This window comes from Hemicordylus capensis, chromosome 3, assembly GCF_027244095.1.
Source record: "Hemicordylus capensis ecotype Gifberg chromosome 3, rHemCap1.1.pri, whole genome shotgun sequence".
Lineage (NCBI taxonomy): Eukaryota > Metazoa > Chordata > Lepidosauria > Squamata > Cordylidae > Hemicordylus > Hemicordylus capensis.
This window is the reverse complement of record NC_069659.1, coordinates 143,109,651-143,130,867: the sequence shown is the minus strand read 5'-3', so window position 1 is coordinate 143,130,867 and position 21,217 is coordinate 143,109,651. Positions and strand designations below refer to the sequence as shown.

Here is a 21,217-nt window from a genome sequence, read left to right as displayed (position 1 = left end):
AGGCGCTCCGCAAACCTGGTTTTCAGTATCATCAGTAGCCGTGCTTCAGCTTCGCGCTGAGCCTACTCATGAGTAGACCCCAGGAGGGGAGGCGAAAAGCCGCCTCCCAGCTCCGGGGGTCTCCCCACTATGCCCTGTGTGCTCACGCAGGACATACTGGGGCTTGCGCGGGGCACGCGGCCCCTGAGCTCCCCAGCCCCCGCCGGCTCCGTCTTGGAGCCGGCAATCATGTGGGCGGCCAATGCAGCCGCCCAGGGCTCCCTCCCCACTCCTGAGCAGGGAGAGTGGGCTTAGCCCGCTATTCCTGCTGACCGCCTCAAACCAGGTCCCACGGATCATGAGAACCAGTCCCTTAAGTCAATGGGCGTTTAGGTTCTGTGGAGAAACAGCCCTCTATTCCTCCTCACATGGTGGTTGTGATGGGATCTGTCACCCGTGGTAGCACGGTGGGATAGCTGTACCTCCACATATGGTGGGAACCATGGGATACGTATTTTTGTGGAGACAAATAAGTACTGGTAATTGGCATGGGGAGGAGAGTGAGGTTTTTTGAGCAAAGAGGGGTTTGTTTTAATTTATTGGGTCAATGAATTAGGGACCAGATAAAGGTAAAGTGTGCCATCAAGACAATTTCAACTCCTGGCACCCACAGAGCCCTGTGGTTTTCTTTGGTAGGATCCAGGAGGGGTTTACCATTGCTTCCTCCCTCACAGTGTGATATGAAGCCTTTCAGCACCTTCCTATATTGCTGCTGCCCAATATACACATGTGGACAAATGTGTTGGTACCCCTCAATGAAAAAAGAACCCACAATTGTCTCTGAAATAATGTGAAACTGACAAATGTAATTGGCACCCATAATTGTTTATTCTGCATTTAACAAAAATCAGACTTTGCTTTGGAGTTTTGATGCAACAGAATATTTCAAATAATAACACAAATGAAAATGGCATGGACAAAAATGATGGGACCCTTAACCTAATATTTTGTTGCACAACCTTTAGAGGCAATCACTGCAAACAAGCGATTCCTGTAGCTCTCAATGAGACTTCTGCAACTGTCAACAGGTAGTTTGGCCCACTCTTCCTGAGCAAACTGTTCCAGGTGTGTCAGGTTTGAAGGGTGCCTTCTGCAGACTGCATATTTCAGTTCTTTCCATAGATGTTCGATAGGATTCAAATCAGGGCTCATAGAAGGCTGCTTCAGAATAGACCAATGTTTTGTCCTTAGCCATTCTTGGGTGCTTTTAGCTGTGTGTTTTGGGTCATTATCCTGTTGGAGGATCCATAACCTGCGACTGAGACAGAGTTTTCTGACACTCGGCAGTCCATTTTGCTCCAGAATGTCTTGATAGTCTTGATATTCCATTGTTCCCTGCAAGGACTCAAGGCACCCCGTGCCAGACACAGCAAAGCAGCCTCAAAACATAACCGAGCCTCCTCCATGTTTCACATTAAGTATGGTGTTCTTTTCTTTGAAAGCTTCATTTTTTCATCTGTGGACATAGAGCTGATGTGACTTGCCAAAAAGCTCCAGTTTTGTCATTAAAAAGCCAGACTGGAATTTGCTAAAATGCATATTGACAAGCCACAATGCTTTTGGGAGAACATCCTTTGGACAGATCAGTGTGAAAACCTGGGTGCCTCAACCAGGAAAGTCACTGAGTCAATTTGAAACAAAATCATTGGGAGGCGATTCTCACGACCGCCAAAATGCAGGCTAAGGGACACTAGCCCGCTTTTTGGCGTCCGTGTGCTGCCACAGGAGCCGAGTGACTCTTGGCAGCAAACTGCCCAAACCATCCCTCCCCTTAGCCCAGGTTAGCAGAGCGAGCGTTCCGCTAACCGGGGTTACTGGATCATATGCTGCCGTGGCATGGCTCTGTGCCACGGCAACTTATAAAGAAGACCCCCCAGCCAGGAGGCTAAAAAGCAGCCTCCCAGCTCAGGGGTTTCTCCAGCATGCCCTGCGCATTCGCTGCACAGCCCCCGAAATCCCAAGCCCCCTCCGGCGCCAGGACGGAGCTGGCAGTCATGTGGTCAGCTGCTGCCCGGGAGGCTGCTTCTCACTGATCATGAGAAGACCCTCTGGGTCTGTTATTTTTGTTGGGTAAATGGTTGCGAGGAGCCAAGGCAAGACCCAAGCAACAGGTACTGGACATACTTGGCTTGAACCAAGTGTATTTTCAATACTGTAAAGTCTTTGGACTAAGGGTGGACATAGTGAATGGAAATGTGTTGGGGGAAGCTGAAATAGCTGGTCAACCAACGTTTGTCAAAAGAGAGTCTCTGTTAAACCTCCCAAGCATAAAAGGGAAAGGGGGGAAACTCAAGAAGGATAACTGACAATGTGGAGTATGAACATATTCAGTCTTTATATCTATGAACAACAGTTAACCTTGTGGACTAACCACCATGTTATACGGTGGTCACAGACTATGGGAACTTTGGGCTCTAAATGGCAAAGGTGGTAATGGAAACTGCAAGAATCCCAGATGCAGGTACAGCATGTGCCTGGCAGAGATCTTCATCACTGATGCACTCAAAAACCAGAGTGATGGAACATAAGACTTAACTTTTTGACTGGCTGTTGCACACTTGCTAGGGTAAGTGTTCCACTTCAGAAGAAGGGTGGGTATATGTGGAGGCTGGGAATTCTGTAAATAAGCCCCTGTATTGAATTGTATTATATTACATTCCCAAAACTTCATTATTGTAAAAAGGATTCTGTGGTTGCAAATCCCCATGCATGGAGAAGGCTGGCAGGGTCAAAAGTTCATTCTTGTTTTTCTGTAGTTTCACATTCGGTTTACCATTTTGACAGTTGAATTTTGGAGGGAAAGGAGATTTCAAGAAATGGAGGAAATTTTTGATGTTCTAATTGGATGGCTTAAAAAATGGTTGGGCCAGATAAACTGTATATATTGGGAGTGTTCTGAGAGGGAAGGGAGTGAAGTCAACAGAGTCCTGAGAGAGAGATCTGAGAGACAGAGGCACTTCACATGACACATGTGAAATGCCTGATGGGGTTCTGCTGGGAGACACAGACGAGCAGACGCTCATAGTTGGGTGGCCGAATCAGCCACCCACACAATTGCCAGCTCTGTCACAGAGCCAGCAGGGGCTGCAGGGATCGGCGGCCACGTGGCCACCGGAAGTTCCAGGATGCCCCACACAAGCATGTGGGGCATCCTGGAGAGACCCCCGAGCCCGGGAGGCTGCTTGCCCAGGAGGGGAGCCCGGGAGTCTACTCGTGTCACCGCGCACTGCAGTGACACACGAGCAACGAAATGAGGTTAATGGAGCACTCACTCCATTAACCTCATTTAAGGGGAGGATGGTTTAGGGGATCTAGCCATCCTGGGAGCACCGGGCTCACCTGCGAGCCCAGTGGTTCCCATGGCCACTGGAAAGCAGGCTAAGCTCCCTTAACCCGCTTTCCAGTGATAGTGGGAACAGATTCAGAGTCTTGGAAGCCAGAGAAGTCAAGTCTGCTGGAGAGAGTCAAAGCTGAATGTTGAAGAAGACAGAGTCCTGGAAAGCAAAGTCTACAGAGTCCTGAGAAAGACTCCTGAGAGATAAGAGAGGCTCTACAGACAATCCATGCACAGAGCCTAACTGGGCACTGTGGGGAGAGCAGGCTTAGCCACTATCTGGATCAGCCGCCCACATGACTACCGGCTCCGTCACGGAGATGGAAAGGGCGGTGGGGATCGGGGGCCTCCCGGCCCCAGAAGTCCCAGAATTATGGACAGTCGGGGGAGACCCCTGAGGGGGGGAGGCTTGTTGGAGTCTCCTGGTTGGGGTCTCCTCATGAGTCGCCAAGGCACAAAGCTGCACCGTGGCAACTCACAATCACCAAAATGAGGTTAGCGGAGAAGGTCCATTCCTGGTTTAAAACCAATTAAAATTTTGTTTTGAGATTTGTAATAAGTTAAATACTGGGAATTTTTTCACTGCATCCAAACTAAGCAAACCTTGACTTGTTTTAACCAGTTTGTGAATAAGGTAGTGGACCGGGTCTCACAATCAGTGAGACCCAGTTTTTCTGAGTGCGAAGGGAGAGAGCCCTGGGCGGCCGGATGGACCGCCCACATGATTGCCGGCTCCGGAAGCTCCAGTATGCCCTGCACAAGTGCGCAGGGCATACTGGGGAGACCCTGGAACTGGAAGGCGGCTTTTCATCTCTTCTCCAGGGGTCTACTCACAAGTAGCCCAAGCGCAGAGCCGTGGTGCAGCTACTCACGATCAGATTGTCCGGGTTTGCGGAGCACTCGCTCCGCAAACCTGGGCTAAGGGGAGTGGTACTTGAGCAGGTTACCCACTCTAGAACCACCAGGCTCACAGCCGAGCCCGGTGGTTCTCGCGGTCAGCAAAAATTGGGCTAGCGGAGCTAGCCCGATTTTTCGCTGATTGTGAGAATAGCCCCAATGAGCTGGGTCTCTCAATCAGTGAGACCCTCTTTGTGAAAGTAAGCGGTGAGAGCGGGCTCCTGTATACGAGCAGGGTGGGAGCCCTGTATGGCCACATCAGCCGCCCACACAACTGCTGGCTCCGTGACGGAGCCCTCGGAAGCTCCAGTATGCCCTGTGCGAGCACAGAAAACTCCAGTATGCCCTGTGCGAGCACGCAGGACATACTGGAGAGACCCCTGAGCTGGGAGGCTGCTTTTCAGTCTCCTATCAGGGGTCTACTCATGAGTAGCTGCAGCACAGAGCCGCACCGCAGCTACTCACGATTGCTTAAACCGGGTTTGCGGAGCACTCGCTCTGCAAACCTGGTTTAAGAACCGGGCTAGGGAAGCGGGTGACCCGCTTGCAAACCACCGGGCTTGCAGCCGAGCCCGGTGGTTCACACGATTGTGTGAATAGCCTCAGTGAGGATGCTTTTGCGTTTAGCCAAAACTGGGCTAAGGAAGCCAAGCCCGGTCTTGGCTGATTCTAAGAACCGCCGGGACTGCACCCAATCCTGGTGGTGCTTCAGCGGCAAACCTGCCAAAGAGGCCAGCCTCTTAAATGGGGTTAAGGGAGAGAGTGCTCCCTTTAAAAACTCTGTTTTTTCAGTCTGCCAGCACCGGCAGCTTGCAGCCAGGGCTGGGAGTTTGTGGGGCACCCACCCATCACCTAGTGTGACTTATGAATTAGGCCTTTTCCTCCTTCTTCTTCGCTCTTCCTCCTCCAAAGTAGTGAATTCCTAAATATGAAGCAGCTTTTGCCAAAACTACAAGAGGAGGAAGCCTCAGTCTTTAGATGAAGCAGAATGAGGGAGAAGAATGGATTGCACTGCAGCTTGGGAAATCTAGAGCCCTTTCTCACGATCATCTTCCCTGCAGACGAGCCAGTTGCCAGGTCTAGGAGGTTCAGGGAGCATGATTCTGTGTACCCAGATGCTCCACTGCTCCTCCCGGAAGTGCGGAGATGTGGGAGTAAGGATGCATTGTCCCAGCCCCTGGTACTCTCACAATGCACCATGCAGCTGTGTGGTGCATTATGGGGATACCTGCAGCGATGGGTGGGCTTCCATCAGTGTTGCTGTGTCAGCTGAAAGCAGCCGGTGATGCACACAATCTGGAAAATGGGGCTGCTTGCTCTCTTAACCATATTTAGGAGTCAGGCTAGGTGGGTTTGCTACTGGAGCATCACCAGGATATCTATCTATCTATCTATCTATCTAATCTGTACACCGCCCCAAACCTTTGTCTCTGGGTGGTTAACAATAGCATAAAACAAGTTAAAAATATATACAAAAACTTAAGACAATTTAACAATTTAAAAATAAACCAGAGATTAAAACCTAATAATTTAGGAAGCTGAGAAAGCTTGGATGAAAAGATGGGTTTTCAGGTGGTTTTTTTTAAATTGCCAGTGATGGGGAGGATCGTACTTCAGCAGGGAGCGCATGGGCTTGCCAAGATTTGCCTAGTCTTGGTTGCACATGAGAACAGTCTGTTCTCATGACATTATGTTCCCCTATGTTTTCTATAAAATCTATCTAAATGGTTTTTTAAAATATAAAAAAAACAGAACAGTAAGTAAAGGGTTAAGATAGAACCTTTATCTCTGATGTGCCAGTTTTCTATTTGTAGAGGATTTATTTTACAGGAGACAGCCTTCAAATGTGGAATCCCTCTGCAGCTTGAAGTGATTCTGAGGCTATTCTCACGATCACCCAAAAGCAGGCTAAGGAAGCCTAGACCCTTTTGGGCGATCGTGTGCTGCAATGGGAGCCGTGCATCTCCTGGCAACTAGCCACCCTAAATACCCCTCCCCTTAGCTGAGGTTAACGGAGCAAGTGCTCCATTAACCTTGTCTTTTTGCACGTGTGTTGCCGCGGTGCGCGGCAACACAGGAGGAGAACCCCGACCGGAAGACTGCAAGCAGCCTCCCGGGCTTGAGGGTCTCTCCAGGATGCCCTGCGCACAAACACGTGGGGCATCCTGGAACTTCCGGGGGCCATGCGGCCCCCGATCCCCACAGCCCCCGCCGGCTCCGTGATGGAGCTGGCAGTTGTGTGGGTGGCCGATCCGGCTACCCAGGGCTGCCTTCCGATTGTCTGCGGGGATTGCGGGCTAAACCCACTCTCCCTGCAAACCCCTTTATGGCGCTTCTCACTGATCATGAGAATCGCCTCACTGTCTATTCTATCGCCCCAGAGTTTTCCCAGAGTATTTCCTAATGGCCAGGGAATGGGGGAGGACCAGGCTAAAGCCAGTAAAGGGTTGGTGGTTTTATCTGTGATTATTATTAGTTGTTTGAGTGTTGTAAAAGATTTTATATCTGTTTTATAATCTATTACTGCACACCTTTGGGATAAGGTAAGGCAAGTAAATATACAGAGTTCCATATCCAGCAATAGTTTTGATGCCTCTTCCAATACCTGGCTCGATGCCATAATTGTATTCTCACATAGACTCATATCTTGCCTTTCCACTCTCTTTTTCAAGCTTGATAGCACCTAAAGAAGTATATGGCAGCAAAAACAAACAGCCTTCATAATGTTAGTGATGGTTTTTTAAAATAAAAAATCAGACAAAACCCTTAAAACAATGCAACTTAACAGAAAAATGTCATTTTGCAAACACCATTTTTTTAAAAAACAGCATTAAAAAGGAAGCTTGTGAGGACCTAATATGACTGTATATAAAACCTCTGTAGGACACCAGTTCTATACTGTAACAAATGGGAGAATTAGCTGTCGGGAGTTCTGCAGTGAACAGCGGCAAGAGCAGCAGCAAAAACTGCACATTCTGTAATCTGAAAGCAGACATATAGAAGACATAAACTGCCGCTTTAGATGCAAAACTGATGTTGAAGACTTGTCTGGTGGTTTTCCAGCAAGAGGTTATATTTGGATAGCAATTCTGCAGCAGAGGGAGAGAGAGAGAAAAGAGTTGTTTAGTTCTACCTGCTACAGACTGCGGATGTTTGCTACAACAACAACAGCCTGATGTGATGGTGCATTAGGCTCTGTGCATTGGAGGAGTTTGTCAGAGATTAACCTAACATCACATCCGGAGAGTTAACCCCTGAAGTGCCACTGAGACAATCAGGACAATGGAATCAGGAAGGGATCATGTATAGCCTACTGAACAAGAGAAATTAAGAAGGCAGTATTTTGAAGCAATTGAAGTACATAGAGGAGGATCTGTAGCTCAGTGGTGGAATACATGCTTTGCATGCAGAAGGTCTCAGCTTCAATCCCTGGCATTTCCTCTTAGGAATGAGAAAGGACTCTGCCTGAAACCCTGGAAAACTGCTGCTACTCAGTGTTGACAATACTGAGCTAAATGGAGTGGTGGTCTGAGACAGTATAAGGCAGCAGCTTCCTATAGAAACAACAGAAAGGAAATCACTTTTACACCAAGACAACAAAGGGAGCTGTCAAAAAGCTCTTAATGTCTTTGAATTACTCCAAGGCAGTCATCTGAAAAGCAGCCTTGACCTTGTTTCCATTTTGAATCTAAGATAGAACAATGTAAATATACCTTTGAGCTACAATACTGTGTAAAAAGTTTAATGCAGATTGCAGATGGAATTTCTCAGAGTCAAAATGTGCAATCAAATATCAATCTATAATTCAGGAAAACAATGACAGAACTGAGATTGAGTCTAGAAGACTGTCCTGTCATGATGACTTAGTGCAGAAAGAACAGCAGAGGTAAGCAACTACGTTATTGGTTCGTCCTATGCAGTGCAATCCTATGAACATTTATTTATTTAGCAGCGAATAGGTTCCACTGTGTACAATGGATTTACTCACAGGTAAGCGTGCAAAACGGGACTGCAGTCCTGGGAACTTCAAAGGCTAACCTGAATTTATAGGGCCTCTTTAACTCTATTGCAGAATTTAAAGGTTGTCTGGCAGGAGTCAGGGGAATAGGCTATGCAAATATCTTTTTGGTTAAGTCCTGCACACATCTGTATATGTGAATGGTCTGAGGAGGAGTGGATATCTGGGAGGCTGAAATGATTCCATGCCATGAGAGTGGAGCATAGATATACCCTTCTAAGCAGTACTCTAACAGGGATTCTCGATTTGCAGATGCCCATAGGGATCTGTTGCAAGTGGGATAAAACTCTGCAGTGAAGCTCAGAGAAGTAACTTTAGTCAGAACATGCAAGCTCATGGGTAGAAGGGAGTGACCAAACCTCCTCAAATGAATAGATGAGTGGCAAATACTGATATCATTAATTTTTAATCTACATAAAATCAAGTGCTTCAAGAAGGAGACCTATTGTCTTCCTACAGACCTTTACAGCATGCACCTGTGATCAGGGCGGTCCCTGAGGGTGGGGCTAGGGGTAAATCAGCATGTGTGGGGGCCCCTTAACATTTTGATCTAGTATGCATAATATTTAAAACACAGGCACAAACATACACAATTTAATATAGTTTCATTCCAAACTTGAATTCCAAAATTGAATTCTTTTGCAATAAACATCTCATTTGAAGGAAGACACTTGGATTCCCAACACTTAACTCAAATTGGATGGTGGCCAATGAGTGTAGGTTAAAAGTTAAACAATCCATTATATATGTTGGATAGTTTGTGGGAAATGCAGTCATACTTCATAATGACCTACAGATACCAACTTTTGTATGAAGAATCCATTCCAGTTAAATTAGCTGAATGCACTACTATTTACACTTTACACCAAATTAAAGGTTTGAATATCATTTTACTTGTATTTTTTTAAAGAAGAACTCCTCAAAATAATTAGCAGATTTTAACTGTCATTGTTCTCAACAGATGTTCACCACTCAATAATCAGATCAGTAATTCCAAAACTACAAAGTGTATTGCCTTGCTTCTGCCACAAAAGGACGAATACCATGAAGAAAAATGGGCATGATTCTGCAAAACGTGTACAGTTTGTGCACTGAAATTCTTTGTATTTACCATTTTTGTTTGTTAAATTAATAATAATAATAATAATAATAATGAAATAAATAAATAAATAAATAAATAAATAAATAAATAATATACAAGAATATCAAACCACAGCTTGATCCCGTTTCTTCCCCCCCCCCCCCTTATCCCAGCCAGTGTTCCCTCTAAGGCATGCATGTGTGCATGCACTCACATGGTTTTTTATGTCCGCTCATTTAATTTTAGGCAGCTCCTTCTGGAAGAAGGCAGGACTATCAGAGCAGAGTGTTGACCCTTTCTTGACTGCTGCTGCCAAGGAAATGTCAATCTGGACCCTTTAACCCCACCCCCACCCCTTGTATCAACGCCCAGAATGGTGAGATGAGCTGCTGCATCTCTCCCCGATGCTCCTGCAGCTGCAGTTACTGCAGAGAGAGCAGGCAGCATGGCAGCTAACAGGGGCCGGCTGCTCGGTCTTGGAGCCTCTCGGGACTCGAAGGCTGTCAGCCATGCACCCACCAGCCAGTGTGGGGCCTCTCCTGGCACAGGGCTTGGGGAGACCAGCCCGGTCACCCCACTCTAAGGACAGCCCGGCCTGTAATAGAAAAGGCTGTATGGCTTTTCCTTGCATGTGGCTCCACCTCCAAGTTGCTTACTTCAGATGTGAGCTGTCACTCTTGCTTCACCTTCTTTGATTCACATATACATACTGTATAAACATATACATATAAACGTTTTGGGAAAGAACAACTTTATATTAGAGCGAATTTAAACACCTATGTATGCCTATTTTCTCTTTCCATACATTTCTGTGTAAGGAAAGTATAAATTGGCTAGGCCAGTCATTACTGATTGATTTAATATTAACTTTAGTAACAGTAGTTCATGGCAAACTAATGAAGTACCTAACGGATCTAGGATTCATTGCAACAGCAGCCCTTTCATAATTCAGAAATTAATGTAATATTAATTAGAAAAATGTGTGGACTCTCTTTGTTACTTTCCCATGGCTTTCTTTTCTCCTCCACAGGCTGCTCGAGCAAGCTTCAAGGCACCTCATAAATGTATTCCTCCCTATTATTGCATTGTAATAAATATTTATTTATTCAGTCTTACCAAGCACTCTTTGAGAATGGCTGGATTTCAGACACTGCTGTGCTGAAAACAGATGGCAAAAATAAAAGATCAAAATGGTCTTATATTTAAAAAAAACCCACCCATAAAACAGAGGTAGAAATGCTACAAATATTTGTTTGTGTTTTTACTTCAAGTGAAAATACTGAAGTCTGGCCTTCACACCCATGATGGCTCTCATCCAGCTAAAGTTAGTTGTGACTAAGAACCAAAACCAATGGAACAAGTTAACTGAAAGTAATTTAAGACTCCCTGGGATTAGGCATTGCATGCAGTTCCTGCTTTTTATTTCATTTTCTTGGTACTTTTTTAAAAACACAATGCAGCTGCTAAGACTGTAATTTGATTTGAAAGACTAGTGTTGGGAAAAGAGGGGCTTCTTCAGCCTTCCTACCTTGTGCTATTTTTCTGTTGAAAACTGCTCACTCCAGCTGCTTTTACTACCCACTGGGGAAAAACCATGTCCCAATCTTCCACATCAGATTGCAGCTGCAGAAGATGCAGTGGAAACACATCCCCAAAAAGAAAGGAAAACATGTAACATGCAGTTCTACTGTAGTCACAGCTAGCTGTAGCTGGCCCAAAGCCAATGACTGGCTGTGCTTTTAGAAAATGTATATTCTGAGTTAATTATACCCTCTGGGTTGTGGTATATCCACATTATATCACTGCCTTCATCTAAATTCTACAACTTGCAAAACCAAAGCAATACATAACATGTTAAAACAGATCCCCGCCATCACATCCAGTTTGGGGGTTGGGGGGTAGGGTAGCGTTGTGTGCCCAACCCTTGAGGTGGGCAGGGGGCCACAATTTTGGCTCTCTTACTTAGCATGTGATATGTGCCAGCCAATGGGAGCAGGGAAGCAGCTACATAAGCGCCTGGCTCCCTTCTGTTCACTCTAAGCTGCTCTGGGGGCAAAGCACCCATCCCTCCCACCTCAGTTCAGTGAGGGTTGTCCAGTCACATTTTGGGGCCAAGTAGAAATGTTTGGGGTCACACCTTATTGGCTCTTGTATGGCCTTTTTGGCCTACTTCTCACTGACTCTACTTGTTAGGTTGTCATTGTTGCATGTTTGGTCACTTTTCAGGTGAGTGCGGGTTGGGGTAGGTTGTCTAAATTTGGTGTCTGACAGGAAGGCCATTTAAGGCAAATATGCAAGGCGAGGAACAGCCCTTGCAGCTTTTGCAGCCCTTGGGCTGGGATCTGTCCCTACTGACATCCACCAATCAGAATATTGTGGCCTGGGTGGGGGCTGGTTGGCCTCCCCTCAACGGGGTTAAAGCCTCATGGTTGTGGTGATGTCTGGACTTGGTGCCGGGCTGAATCAACACCCAGTCCTTCGCCCTGTGGTGGGCAGTCCTCCTTATGTGGCTGACCCACAGAGGAGGTACCCGCACTCTAATTGTAAAAACCTTGTTGCAGATTATTGTAATTTATTAATAAAAGTGGCCCTTGTTCATACAACCACACGTGTTGTTATTGGGCCGGGGTGTGCAATTTGCTGCACAATGCCAGGGCCCATGCAAAAGGAGAGCCAATCAATACCAAAAGATGTAAAACTCTAACAGAGTTTTATAAGTAAATAAGTAATAAGTATATTGTTGTGACCACAGGTCATAACATAAAGAGTTTAATTAACAGCAACACGTTAAGTCAAAACCAAGTAAACAAGTGAGTGGTTTATGGAATAGTGAGGTTTAAATAAAGAGCACTTTCAGTCCATTTATATACAAGCACTTTAGGGCTGTCTATTATCTGTGGCAGGAGTTTTTCCTTCCCATCTACTTATAAATCATTTAGGCTTTTACTATGCTACCCCGCAAAAAATAATGATAGAAAATGACATAACTGTACCGCATACTATTTCCTTTCCCTCTTGCGTGTGCTTGCCTCTTCATCACAGGCCTTATATTGCAGCTTAGTTTCATCAATCTAGAGAATGCATTAAGTGTTGCTAACTTCTGGCTACTAGAAATGGCAGATAAATGATATGAAAAGGAATAAATTACTGCACAGTTACTCCTGTATCCTACACTTTTTATGAATCCATTAGCAGGAACAGAATGTTGGCCATCTAGAATCTAGTAACAACCACCCTTATGTTTATAATACTTGCAAAAGTTTGGACTGTACCTTTCAACAAGTATACTCAGATAAGCAAAATCTAATGATTGCAGTGCATGTTGAAGTTATCACTTTAAGCAATAGATCAGGGTCTCTAAACCTTGGGCCCCCAGATGTTGACGGATTACAACTCCCATCATCCCCAGCCACAATGGACATGGCTGGGGATGAGGGGAGTTGTAGTCCATCACCATCTGGGGGCCCAAGGTTACGAAACCCTGCAATATATTATTTATACTTGCCTTGTTTTCCCCACCTCTTCCTAAAAAGTCAGTAATTAGTTTCATTCTGTTGAAAGACACTTGATTTATTTCCTCTATGGAAATATCAGGAGAACAAGCTCACAAAGCTTTCACATTCACTGGAATATTTGACTCAGCAGGCTATATATTTAAATAAATGTAAAACAAGTTGTAAAAAGCCAAAACAATTTTCTTTAACATCTTTGTTTTGCTTGAAAGCATAAAGTGCAAGCTGGTTATTTCCTCCAAGCTGATTATGAGTGTGAATTATACCACCTGTAAGCTGGCAGACAACCACAATTTAGGCATCCTCCAGCTGGAATACCTAAGGTAAAATCAAATGTACAGTGTTGCACCCCCAGGCCCCCAATGAAGACAGGAAATGCTTAGTTGGAGTAAATAAGGGCCACTTTTATTATTGTACAGAGGTAACAACACTTGCAATGGCGTTCCAATTAACCAGAGTGCGGGTACTCATCTCACGTGGTGGCCCTTCCTAGTGAAGGGCACCCCACACCAGGGTGAAGGGCCGGGTCCTGATTTGGTCAGGCTCCAAGTCCTGACCTCATCTCACCGCGCGGCTCCACCCTGCCGAGGTGGGGTGGTGGTCCAACACCCCCCCAACCCAAGCCGTCAAAGCTCTGAGCCGGTGAGTCACACCCACTCCCTGAGTGGGGGCCATTCCCAATCTTACAGGCCGTCGAAGGCTGTTCCTTGACCCCCACCCACCCACCCAAATGGCCCTCCAGCCAAACACCGATCCCTGAATCTATCTACCCAACACATGCACTCTCCTGCCACAAAAGTGGGGCAAACCTCTGTTTAGCCTCGCTTTCCCCACCCTGCTAGTACCTCTTGAAGATTGTGTTGCAAGTCCTGGAAGAACACCTCGTTCCCCCGGTCAGAGAGATGCACTCCGTCCCCTCTATACAGGGTCGCATCCTGCACTCGTATGTCAGGGTGCTGTATTACTGTCCCCCTTAAGGCAGTGATCGCTCCCCCGACTGCCTTATTTACTTTCTTCCGTGCCCTATTGAAGCATGGGGGGGGGGCTGGCCCCTCCAGCATGTCCTTGGGAGCAGGTTGGACCAGACCAACTGGATCTCAGGCCATCGGGCCACCAGGCCCCGAAAATCCTTGATTGCCTGCAGACTCAGGGCCCTGCCTTGTAACAAACACCCCCCCCCCCCAGATGAACAACCAGGTGCCTCCCAGGCAGGGTGGATTTGATTTAAATCAAACTGATTTAAATCACTAGCAGGGTGGATAAAAATAAAAAAAATCCGATTTAAATAAAAAAAAATCCGATTTAAATCAAAAAAATCCACCCTGCTCCCAGGTGAACAACCAAGATGTGTGGTGCCCCCTTTGTGGCGATGTATTCATCTAGAAGCGGAAGGAAAAGGTTCCACAGCATTCCTCGGCACCCCATCCACTCCACTTCCGCCGCTCCTGCCAGGCCCAACTGGGTACCCAAGCTGGTCTTCCGAGCTCTCCGACTGGCCCAAAACACATAGCTGTGCCCATAGATGAGTATCTGCAAAGGGAAAGGAGGCGCCCGACTATCTGCAAGTCAAAATTGGGTGTTACTTCTGCCGGCCATCACTGCAGCAGCGGCATATGTAGCAGCGACATGCGGGCGAACACCCCCTCCCTAAGTCCCAGATGCAGTTTTCAGGCAGCCCTGCCGCCGCCGCTGAAGATGCTGCCCCTATCCAAAAGGAGTGGGTGCCATAAACCCGCGGGTCTAGACCTGCTCTACTCAGAGCCTCCTTAACCAGAGCCCAGAACTGGAAGCGTGTCAAGGGCATAGCATCCACATGACGGAACAACTGGCCTTCTCCCTCCCCATGCACCGCCATGTAATCCTTCATGGCCCGCACCAGGCAAAGGCCCTCGTCAGAGCCCTCTGCCAGGGTGATGGTGGCTCCCTTGCCCTTTTGGTCGGTCTTAGCCCGCCTCAGGTGCAACACCACCTTGTCCCTCTCCACCCGGGCATCCCCGCACTGCAGGGCCCATGCTGACATATCAGACCTGGAGGAGGCGACCAGCTCATTGATTCGCAACACACCGAAGAAGGCCACAAGACAGGAAGCACTAAGCAGCCATACCTCAAAGTTGGAAAAACAAATTTCATTAAAAAGTGGGAGCACCTGTTGCAGGGTTACTGGCGCCAGAGAGACCCTTGTATCTGGGTGAGGGGGGTGTTCCCTCGAGCATTCTGCGCACACGGAAGTCAGCCGTGGAGTCTGCAAACCCCGTCATTTTTGCCTGGAAAGCAAGTGCTGCCAACCTACCCCCAATGGACCCCGGGGCCAAGCCCCTCCCATGTAAATGTGTGCTATAGCACATTATGTGCTCAACTGGGATAGGCCATAGGTCCTCCAGCCCTGTAGCAACCCTGAATGCATGGAACTCATGGACAGCCAACGCATAGCACCCTCTTGTGCTAGGTGCCAAGGATAGGCAAATGGCCTCCTCCTCCTCTAAATTCCAAGGTTCCACAGGTGGGGTGGAAAAACTTGAAGCTCCCTGGCTGCTGGGCCAAGAGTTCGAAAGCGCTCCTCCTGCATCCGAGAGATCGCATCCGCAATGCTGTTATCCAGCCCAGGCACGTGCCGTGCAGCGAAAAGAATGTTGTGGTGCAGGCATTGCAGTGTGAAGCAGTGAACCAAGCGCATTACCCAGGGACTCCTGGAAGTCCCTAAGTTGATCACTTGCACCGTGGCCATGTTATCACACCAAAACTGGACAGCCCTGTCTTCAAAATCCCTGGCCCAGATGTGCACCATGACCACTATCGGGAAGAAATCCAAGAACATCATATCTCACGTTACTCCTCTTTCTTCCCAGTCTGGGGGCCACCTGTATCCGCACCACCGCCCCCTGAAGAAAAGCCCAAAACCGTGCCCTCCTGCTGCATTGTACTGAACTTGGAGCTCTGCTTCTAGCAAGAATTTGGAGCACCACAGGGAAATTCCACTGAAGCCCCTCAGGAACTCCACCCACATCCTGGCGTCCTCTCTAAGCTCATGGGTCACCCACACCCGGTGATGCGGGGCCTTAAGCCCCTTAGTGGCATCACAGAGCCTCCAAAGGAAGGCGCGGCAGGGTGCAATCACCCTGCACACAAAGTTGAAGTGTCCCTCTATAACCTGTAAGTCCCTCAAGGTGATTTTCCTGGCGTCCAATGCCTGCCCCAGGCGCTGCTCAAGAGCAAGGACCTTCTCCGGTGGCAAATGGTGCCAATGGCATGCCCAGTTCCTTTGCCAGCTCATGAAATGTGCCCATTAGATCAGTGATTCTCAAACTTGGGTCCTCAGGTGTTATTGGACTTCAACTCCCATAATCCCCAACCAAAGGCCACTGAGGCTAGGGATTATGGGAGTTGAAGTCCAATAACACCTGAGGACCCAAGTTTGAGAATCCCTGCATTAGATACTTGCAGGTTGATGAAGACCCTGGACCACAAAAAAGAAAATCATCATGCTAATGCACCACAGAGGCAAGCCCCGCCCTCTCCCACACTGCCCATTCTAGAAAGGAACTGAAATGCTCAAAGGCAGAACAAGAGATGGAACAGCCCATGGGCAGGGCCCTATCGATGTAGTAGTTGGCCCCAAAGGCAAAACCCAGGAGGTCGAAGTCGTCTGAATGGACTGGAAGGAGCCTGAAGGCTGACTTGATATCGCACTTCCCCATCAACACGCCCCCCTCCCTTGCACTCGAACCATCTCCACTGCCACCTCAAAGGTTGTGTACTTAACAGAACACAGCTGCTGAGGTATGGCATCATTTACCGATCCTGGAAGATCCAGCCTGGAAGGAGAGGTGATGGATCAAACGGTATTCCCCTTTTGCCTTCTTAGGCAAAAGTTTCCCAGAGGGGAAACCCTAAAGCTGGGTAAGGGCAGCTCAGGGAAAGGGCCCAGCACCCACCCTTCCTGTACTTCTTTATCAATTTTTGCCCTTACAATCCGCTCCTAACCAAACGCAAATTTTCTGCCCAGGAACTAACCCTGGGACCCTGACAAGGGATCCTGAAACCCCTTTGAAACTCTTCCCCCAGATAACCCCTATCCCGCACTACCAGGTACTGCTGCAGAAGCTGCAACAGACAGAGGACCCAGCCTTATGGGGCTAGGTCCCTTTTCCAGAGCTACCGGAGTGGGGCTACCCCCTTTTTTGGCAGCGGGCCCATCTCTGTGGCCAGTCCGGGGCCAGTGGCCCTTCGGACAGGAGTTGAATGAGTGGGGGCCTCTGCAAATAGTGCATGCATGCCAAAAGCGACATGGGTGGCACAAGCACGTCCCTGCTGATGCAAATCCCCAGCAAGGCTGGCGAAACTGGCCTGAAGCACCGGGCATCTGGCCCTTGGCGGGTGTAGCAGCAGATTTTACTATTAAGTGCCCACAGTCAGAGAATTCCCCACCCCCGGGCCGGTTAGGGCCCATGATCCTCATCCAGAGTTGTTGGTGGTGACAATCCCAAGGGAGCTCCGGGTTCATGGCTGAGTATCTCCTAAAGGCCTCATTGTAGGGAGCCCAAGCAGGCCCGCTGTACTCCAAGAAAGCATGATATATGATGTCCAAATACTTCACCATAGATGCTCCCCACACTGGCTGTTTCTGTAACATAACCCCCATGTACACCATGTAACCAACCAGCCAGTTGGACCAGTTACGGTCAACTGTTTTGTATCTGATTCTTTCTTTGTCCCTCAGGTCCCCCTTTCCCCTCTCTGGGTTCTGTTTCCCGGAACAATAATAAGAACATATCAACGAATTCATTCCTCCATATCTTTTCCTTGGTGGCGAGCAACAAGTGATCGCCCAGGGGCAGGGACACCTCCCCCTGGGGGTAGTGCTCAATCTTATCATTAGTGGCCACTGGTCCCTTGCCCTCAGCCACCTGCCCTGGGTCTGCACTGGCCACCTTACCGCTCTGCCACTTCTGTTCCCAGGGTGTTCCCAGAACCTGCTGTCATGCAGCTGGTTCTGGTTCTGTCTCCTTTTCAGGCACCCAAGCAGTCCCTGAAACTGGGAGGGGGAATAAACTAGTCCTGCAGGGCATGCCGGCATCCCCCCAACACACACGCTGGCCAGGTGCCCCACCCAAGGTGGATAGCACCATCCCTAATCGGACTCACCAAAGTGCCCAAAATCTGCATCAAAGGTTTTCTGGCTGGCATTTTCCGTTGATCCAGATGCCTCCCCTTCATCACTTTCCAGCGCATCCAGCCTCACCTCAATGGTCTGTAAAAGTTGCAGCTGCTTATTAGGTCGGTTCCCTGCCTTCCTTGACCCCTGTTTCCCAACCGTCTTGGACCCCTCCCGCCGAGTGGACTTTTTCCTGGACTCGAATGCATCTAAGCGAGACACGATCCTCACCATTACCAGCTGCCCTTCACCCTCTGACCGAGAGGAGGGGTTGGGTTCCCTGGGCCGTGCTGGAGGCCGCTTAGGGGCGGGGGCCTTCTCCTTGCCCTTCTCCTTGCTGGGCCCTTTCCCTGTTGGCATGACTCAGCAGGCCTGGCAGAACCCCTTAAAGAGGCTGCACTAATTCCCAACTCGCTTACGTGGCCAAATGCGGGAACGAGGGGGGGGGTGAGATAGCTGTAATTTTATTTATTTTATTTTATTATTATTATCAATTCGATTTCAATACTGCCCTTCCAAAATTGGCTCAGGGCAGTTGAAACTTAAACGAAAAGAAATAAGTGATTAAGGACTCTCCCTCTCTCTCCTTTTTATTTTTATTTTAATTTTGTTTTATTTTAATGGGAACAAATATAACGCAACTGAAGTACCATTAAAGGGGAAAAACCCTGCCTTAGAGTGCTCATATGTAGTCACCCATTCAAATACAAACCAGGGCAGACCCTGATTAGCAAAGGGGAAATTCCTGCTTGCTACCGCAAGACCAGCTCTTCTAAATGCTCAACTGGCTTAGAATGCCTCGCGCTGCTCTGGCAAATTGTGGGCCAGGCTCCCTGAACTGGTAACCTTCTGCCTGTTAGTCAAGCTTTCCCACCTCAGTCCTTCTCCAAGGTAACCGAATATGGTAACAATCAATTGGCTCCCCAATTAATCAAACAATCCAATATAACAATGCTCCCCACATCAAATCCCTCAACGCTCCCCAAGCAATGAAATGACCTCAAAAGAGCATTCCCTAATGAAAGAAGCCCTCTTCAACGTTCCCCAAGCAATGAAAGAAGCCCCGCACAGGGGCTCTAATATCACCCGAGGCCCCTGAAAAGGCCTTTGTCTGCTTGGTCCCTTGGCGCTCTGACTGCTGCGAAGCGCCGCAGTGCCCTTCCTGCTGCAAAGCACCGCTGCTCCCTTCTTGCTGCAAAGTATGTTGCCGGTGCCTTCCGAGTCAGGCCCGTCAGGCCACGAGGAAAGGCCCCACTAGCTATCGGCCTGTGCACGTGGCCGATCACTTCCCCTCGCCAGCAAGCCGTGAGGAAATCTGGCCGGAAGCTGGGGGGGGGGGCGGCCCTTGCGATCGGCCTGTACACGTGGTCGATTGCCGCCGCCCCCAGGAGCAAGAAGTACCTGCTCGTGATTGGCCTGCACCTGTGGCCGATCGCAGCTGCCACTCCCTCTGCCGGCCGAGAGGAAGAGCCCCGTTCGCAACCAGCCTGCACGTGCCCAATCGCTTCTCACTTCCTCGCAGCAGAGAGACTCTCTGACCGTCTCCCAGCCCGGCAGCAGAGAGACTGCCTGTGAGGAGGCTGGCAGGCTAGCTCCTTCCCCCAGCCCCCCTCCTGATTAGCCAGGCCTCTTGGCCACGTGGAGGGGGCCAAGATGGCACTGCCATGCCTGCTTCTCAGGCCGGGCGCACAACCCCACCCCACTGCTCTGGCGCGGAGGCGGGAAGCAGCATTTCCTTGGCAAGAAGCACAAATATGATATACCTTCTTTTTGATAACTATTAGTTGAAGGGGTCAGTGACTCTTCAGAAAAGCTCAGTCTGCCAAGGCCCCTTTGTGTAAGATTCTTAGCATGGCAATGTGGGCTTCTAATATTTCTAATATTAAAACTTTGGCTTAGAACACATGGTCGTTTCTTTGGATCACACATTTTGGCTGGGAATCTGCAAAACAGCAACAACACTAATTATTCTGTGGCGCTTCATTTCCTTTTCCTTTGCAAACGTACTGTAACCATCCCTCATTAGAGTTCTTTTCTAGTTAAGCCTCCCTCTGTAAAGTACAGTCAGAATCACCATTCTCTGAACCACTTTTTAAAGTGAGGATATCTGAAGAACTAGATCATGGCGGGGGGGGTGTTCACAAGAGATGGAATTCAAGGACTAAGTGACAAAAAGTACAGATTAACACGTAACCAAGTCCAAAACAGCATTCACTCATCTGCTTTTAAACAAAAATTCTTCAAGAAATCAAATGTGAATATTTTGATCTCTGAACAACAACAAAATGCATAAATTGTTCTCATTACTAAAGGTTTGAAGTCCATTATTTTTGTTCCAAGTAAATAGGAATTTTTGTTCCAAATAAGAAAGCTAATCAACCTAGAATTATTAAATATTTAAAAGAACAAACCCTGTTAATTATGGCTTTTGCAAACGGGAGGTCCTCAGCAACCTTTTAGAATTATTTGAGAGTGTCAACAAGCATACAGATAGGGGTTACCTGACTAACATTATATACTTAGATATCTAAAAACTTTTGACAAAGTTCCTTGCCAAATGGGAACAAAGTTTTCACAACTAAGGGAAATAAATAGTGGAGTCCCCCAAGAAACTGTGTTGCTATTTAATTTATACATGGTCAGCAATGGTAGTGTCAAACTGCAGAAGACATCAAATTATTTTGGAATGGTGAAGAGTTCCAAAAGAATATTTCCCAACTACTGCTGCTGCTGTTTATATACTGCTTTTAAACAAAAGGTCTCAAAGGGATTTACATAGAAAAATAACAAATAAGATGGTTCCCTGTCTCCAAAGGGCTCACAATCTAAGATGAAACATAAGGAGGCGGGTTTCACAATCAGTGAGACTCACCAAAATGAGGTCTGTGGGGAGAGCGGGCTTAGCCTGCTCTCCCTGCAGATGATCGGGCAGGAAGCCCTGGGTGGCTGGATGTGCCCAACTGCCAGCTCAGTCACAGAGCTGGCGGGGGCTGCAGGGATCGGGGGCTGCAAGTTCCAGGATGCCCCGTACGAATGTGTGGGGCATCCTGGAGAGACCCTCAGACCTCATCTAAGGGGAGGGCTCCGTAAGCGGGTTACCTGCTTTGAGGACACCAGGCTCACCTGCGAGCCCGGTGGTTCTCACACTCGCCAGAAAGCGGGCTAGGGTACCTTAGCCCGCTTT

The 21,217-nt window shown here is 48.1% G+C and overlaps 2 protein-coding genes and 1 long non-coding RNA gene across 8 annotated transcripts in view; all 3 read right to left on the bottom strand.

Moving 5' to 3' along the window:
- Nucleotides 1-21,217, bottom strand: part of LOC128349341 (NALCN channel auxiliary factor 1-like) — a 203,555-nt gene that overhangs the window by 47,445 nt on the left and 134,893 nt on the right. The window lies entirely within an intron of this gene.
- LOC128349345 (uncharacterized) lies at nucleotides 855-19,040 on the bottom strand. Of its 5 annotated transcripts, none has more exons than XR_008318760.1 (5): nucleotides 18,024-19,040; nucleotides 10,898-12,476; nucleotides 10,486-10,527; nucleotides 6,802-7,359; nucleotides 855-1,495 (listed from the first exon to the last, which is right to left on the bottom strand). It is a non-coding gene; the product is annotated as an uncharacterized LOC128349345 (long non-coding RNA). The 5 variants fall into 5 exon arrangements; XR_008318763.1 differs by having other exon boundaries at nucleotides 6,876-7,359; XR_008318758.1 differs by lacking the exon at nucleotides 855-1,495 and having other exon boundaries at nucleotides 6,507-7,359.
- Nucleotides 16,294-19,535, bottom strand: LOC128349340 (uncharacterized). Of its 2 annotated transcripts, none has more exons than XM_053305429.1 (2): nucleotides 19,435-19,535; nucleotides 16,294-18,129 (listed from the first exon to the last, which is right to left on the bottom strand). In XM_053305429.1, the coding sequence occupies exon 2, from the start codon at nucleotides 17,953-17,955 to the stop codon at nucleotides 16,951-16,953; it is 1,005 nt and encodes a 334-aa protein (XP_053161404.1). In that variant the 5' UTR covers nucleotides 17,956-18,129; nucleotides 19,435-19,535; the 3' UTR covers nucleotides 16,294-16,950. The 2 variants fall into 2 exon arrangements, with proteins under 2 accessions (XP_053161404.1, XP_053161403.1); XM_053305428.1 differs by lacking the exon at nucleotides 19,435-19,535 and adding an exon at nucleotides 19,033-19,155.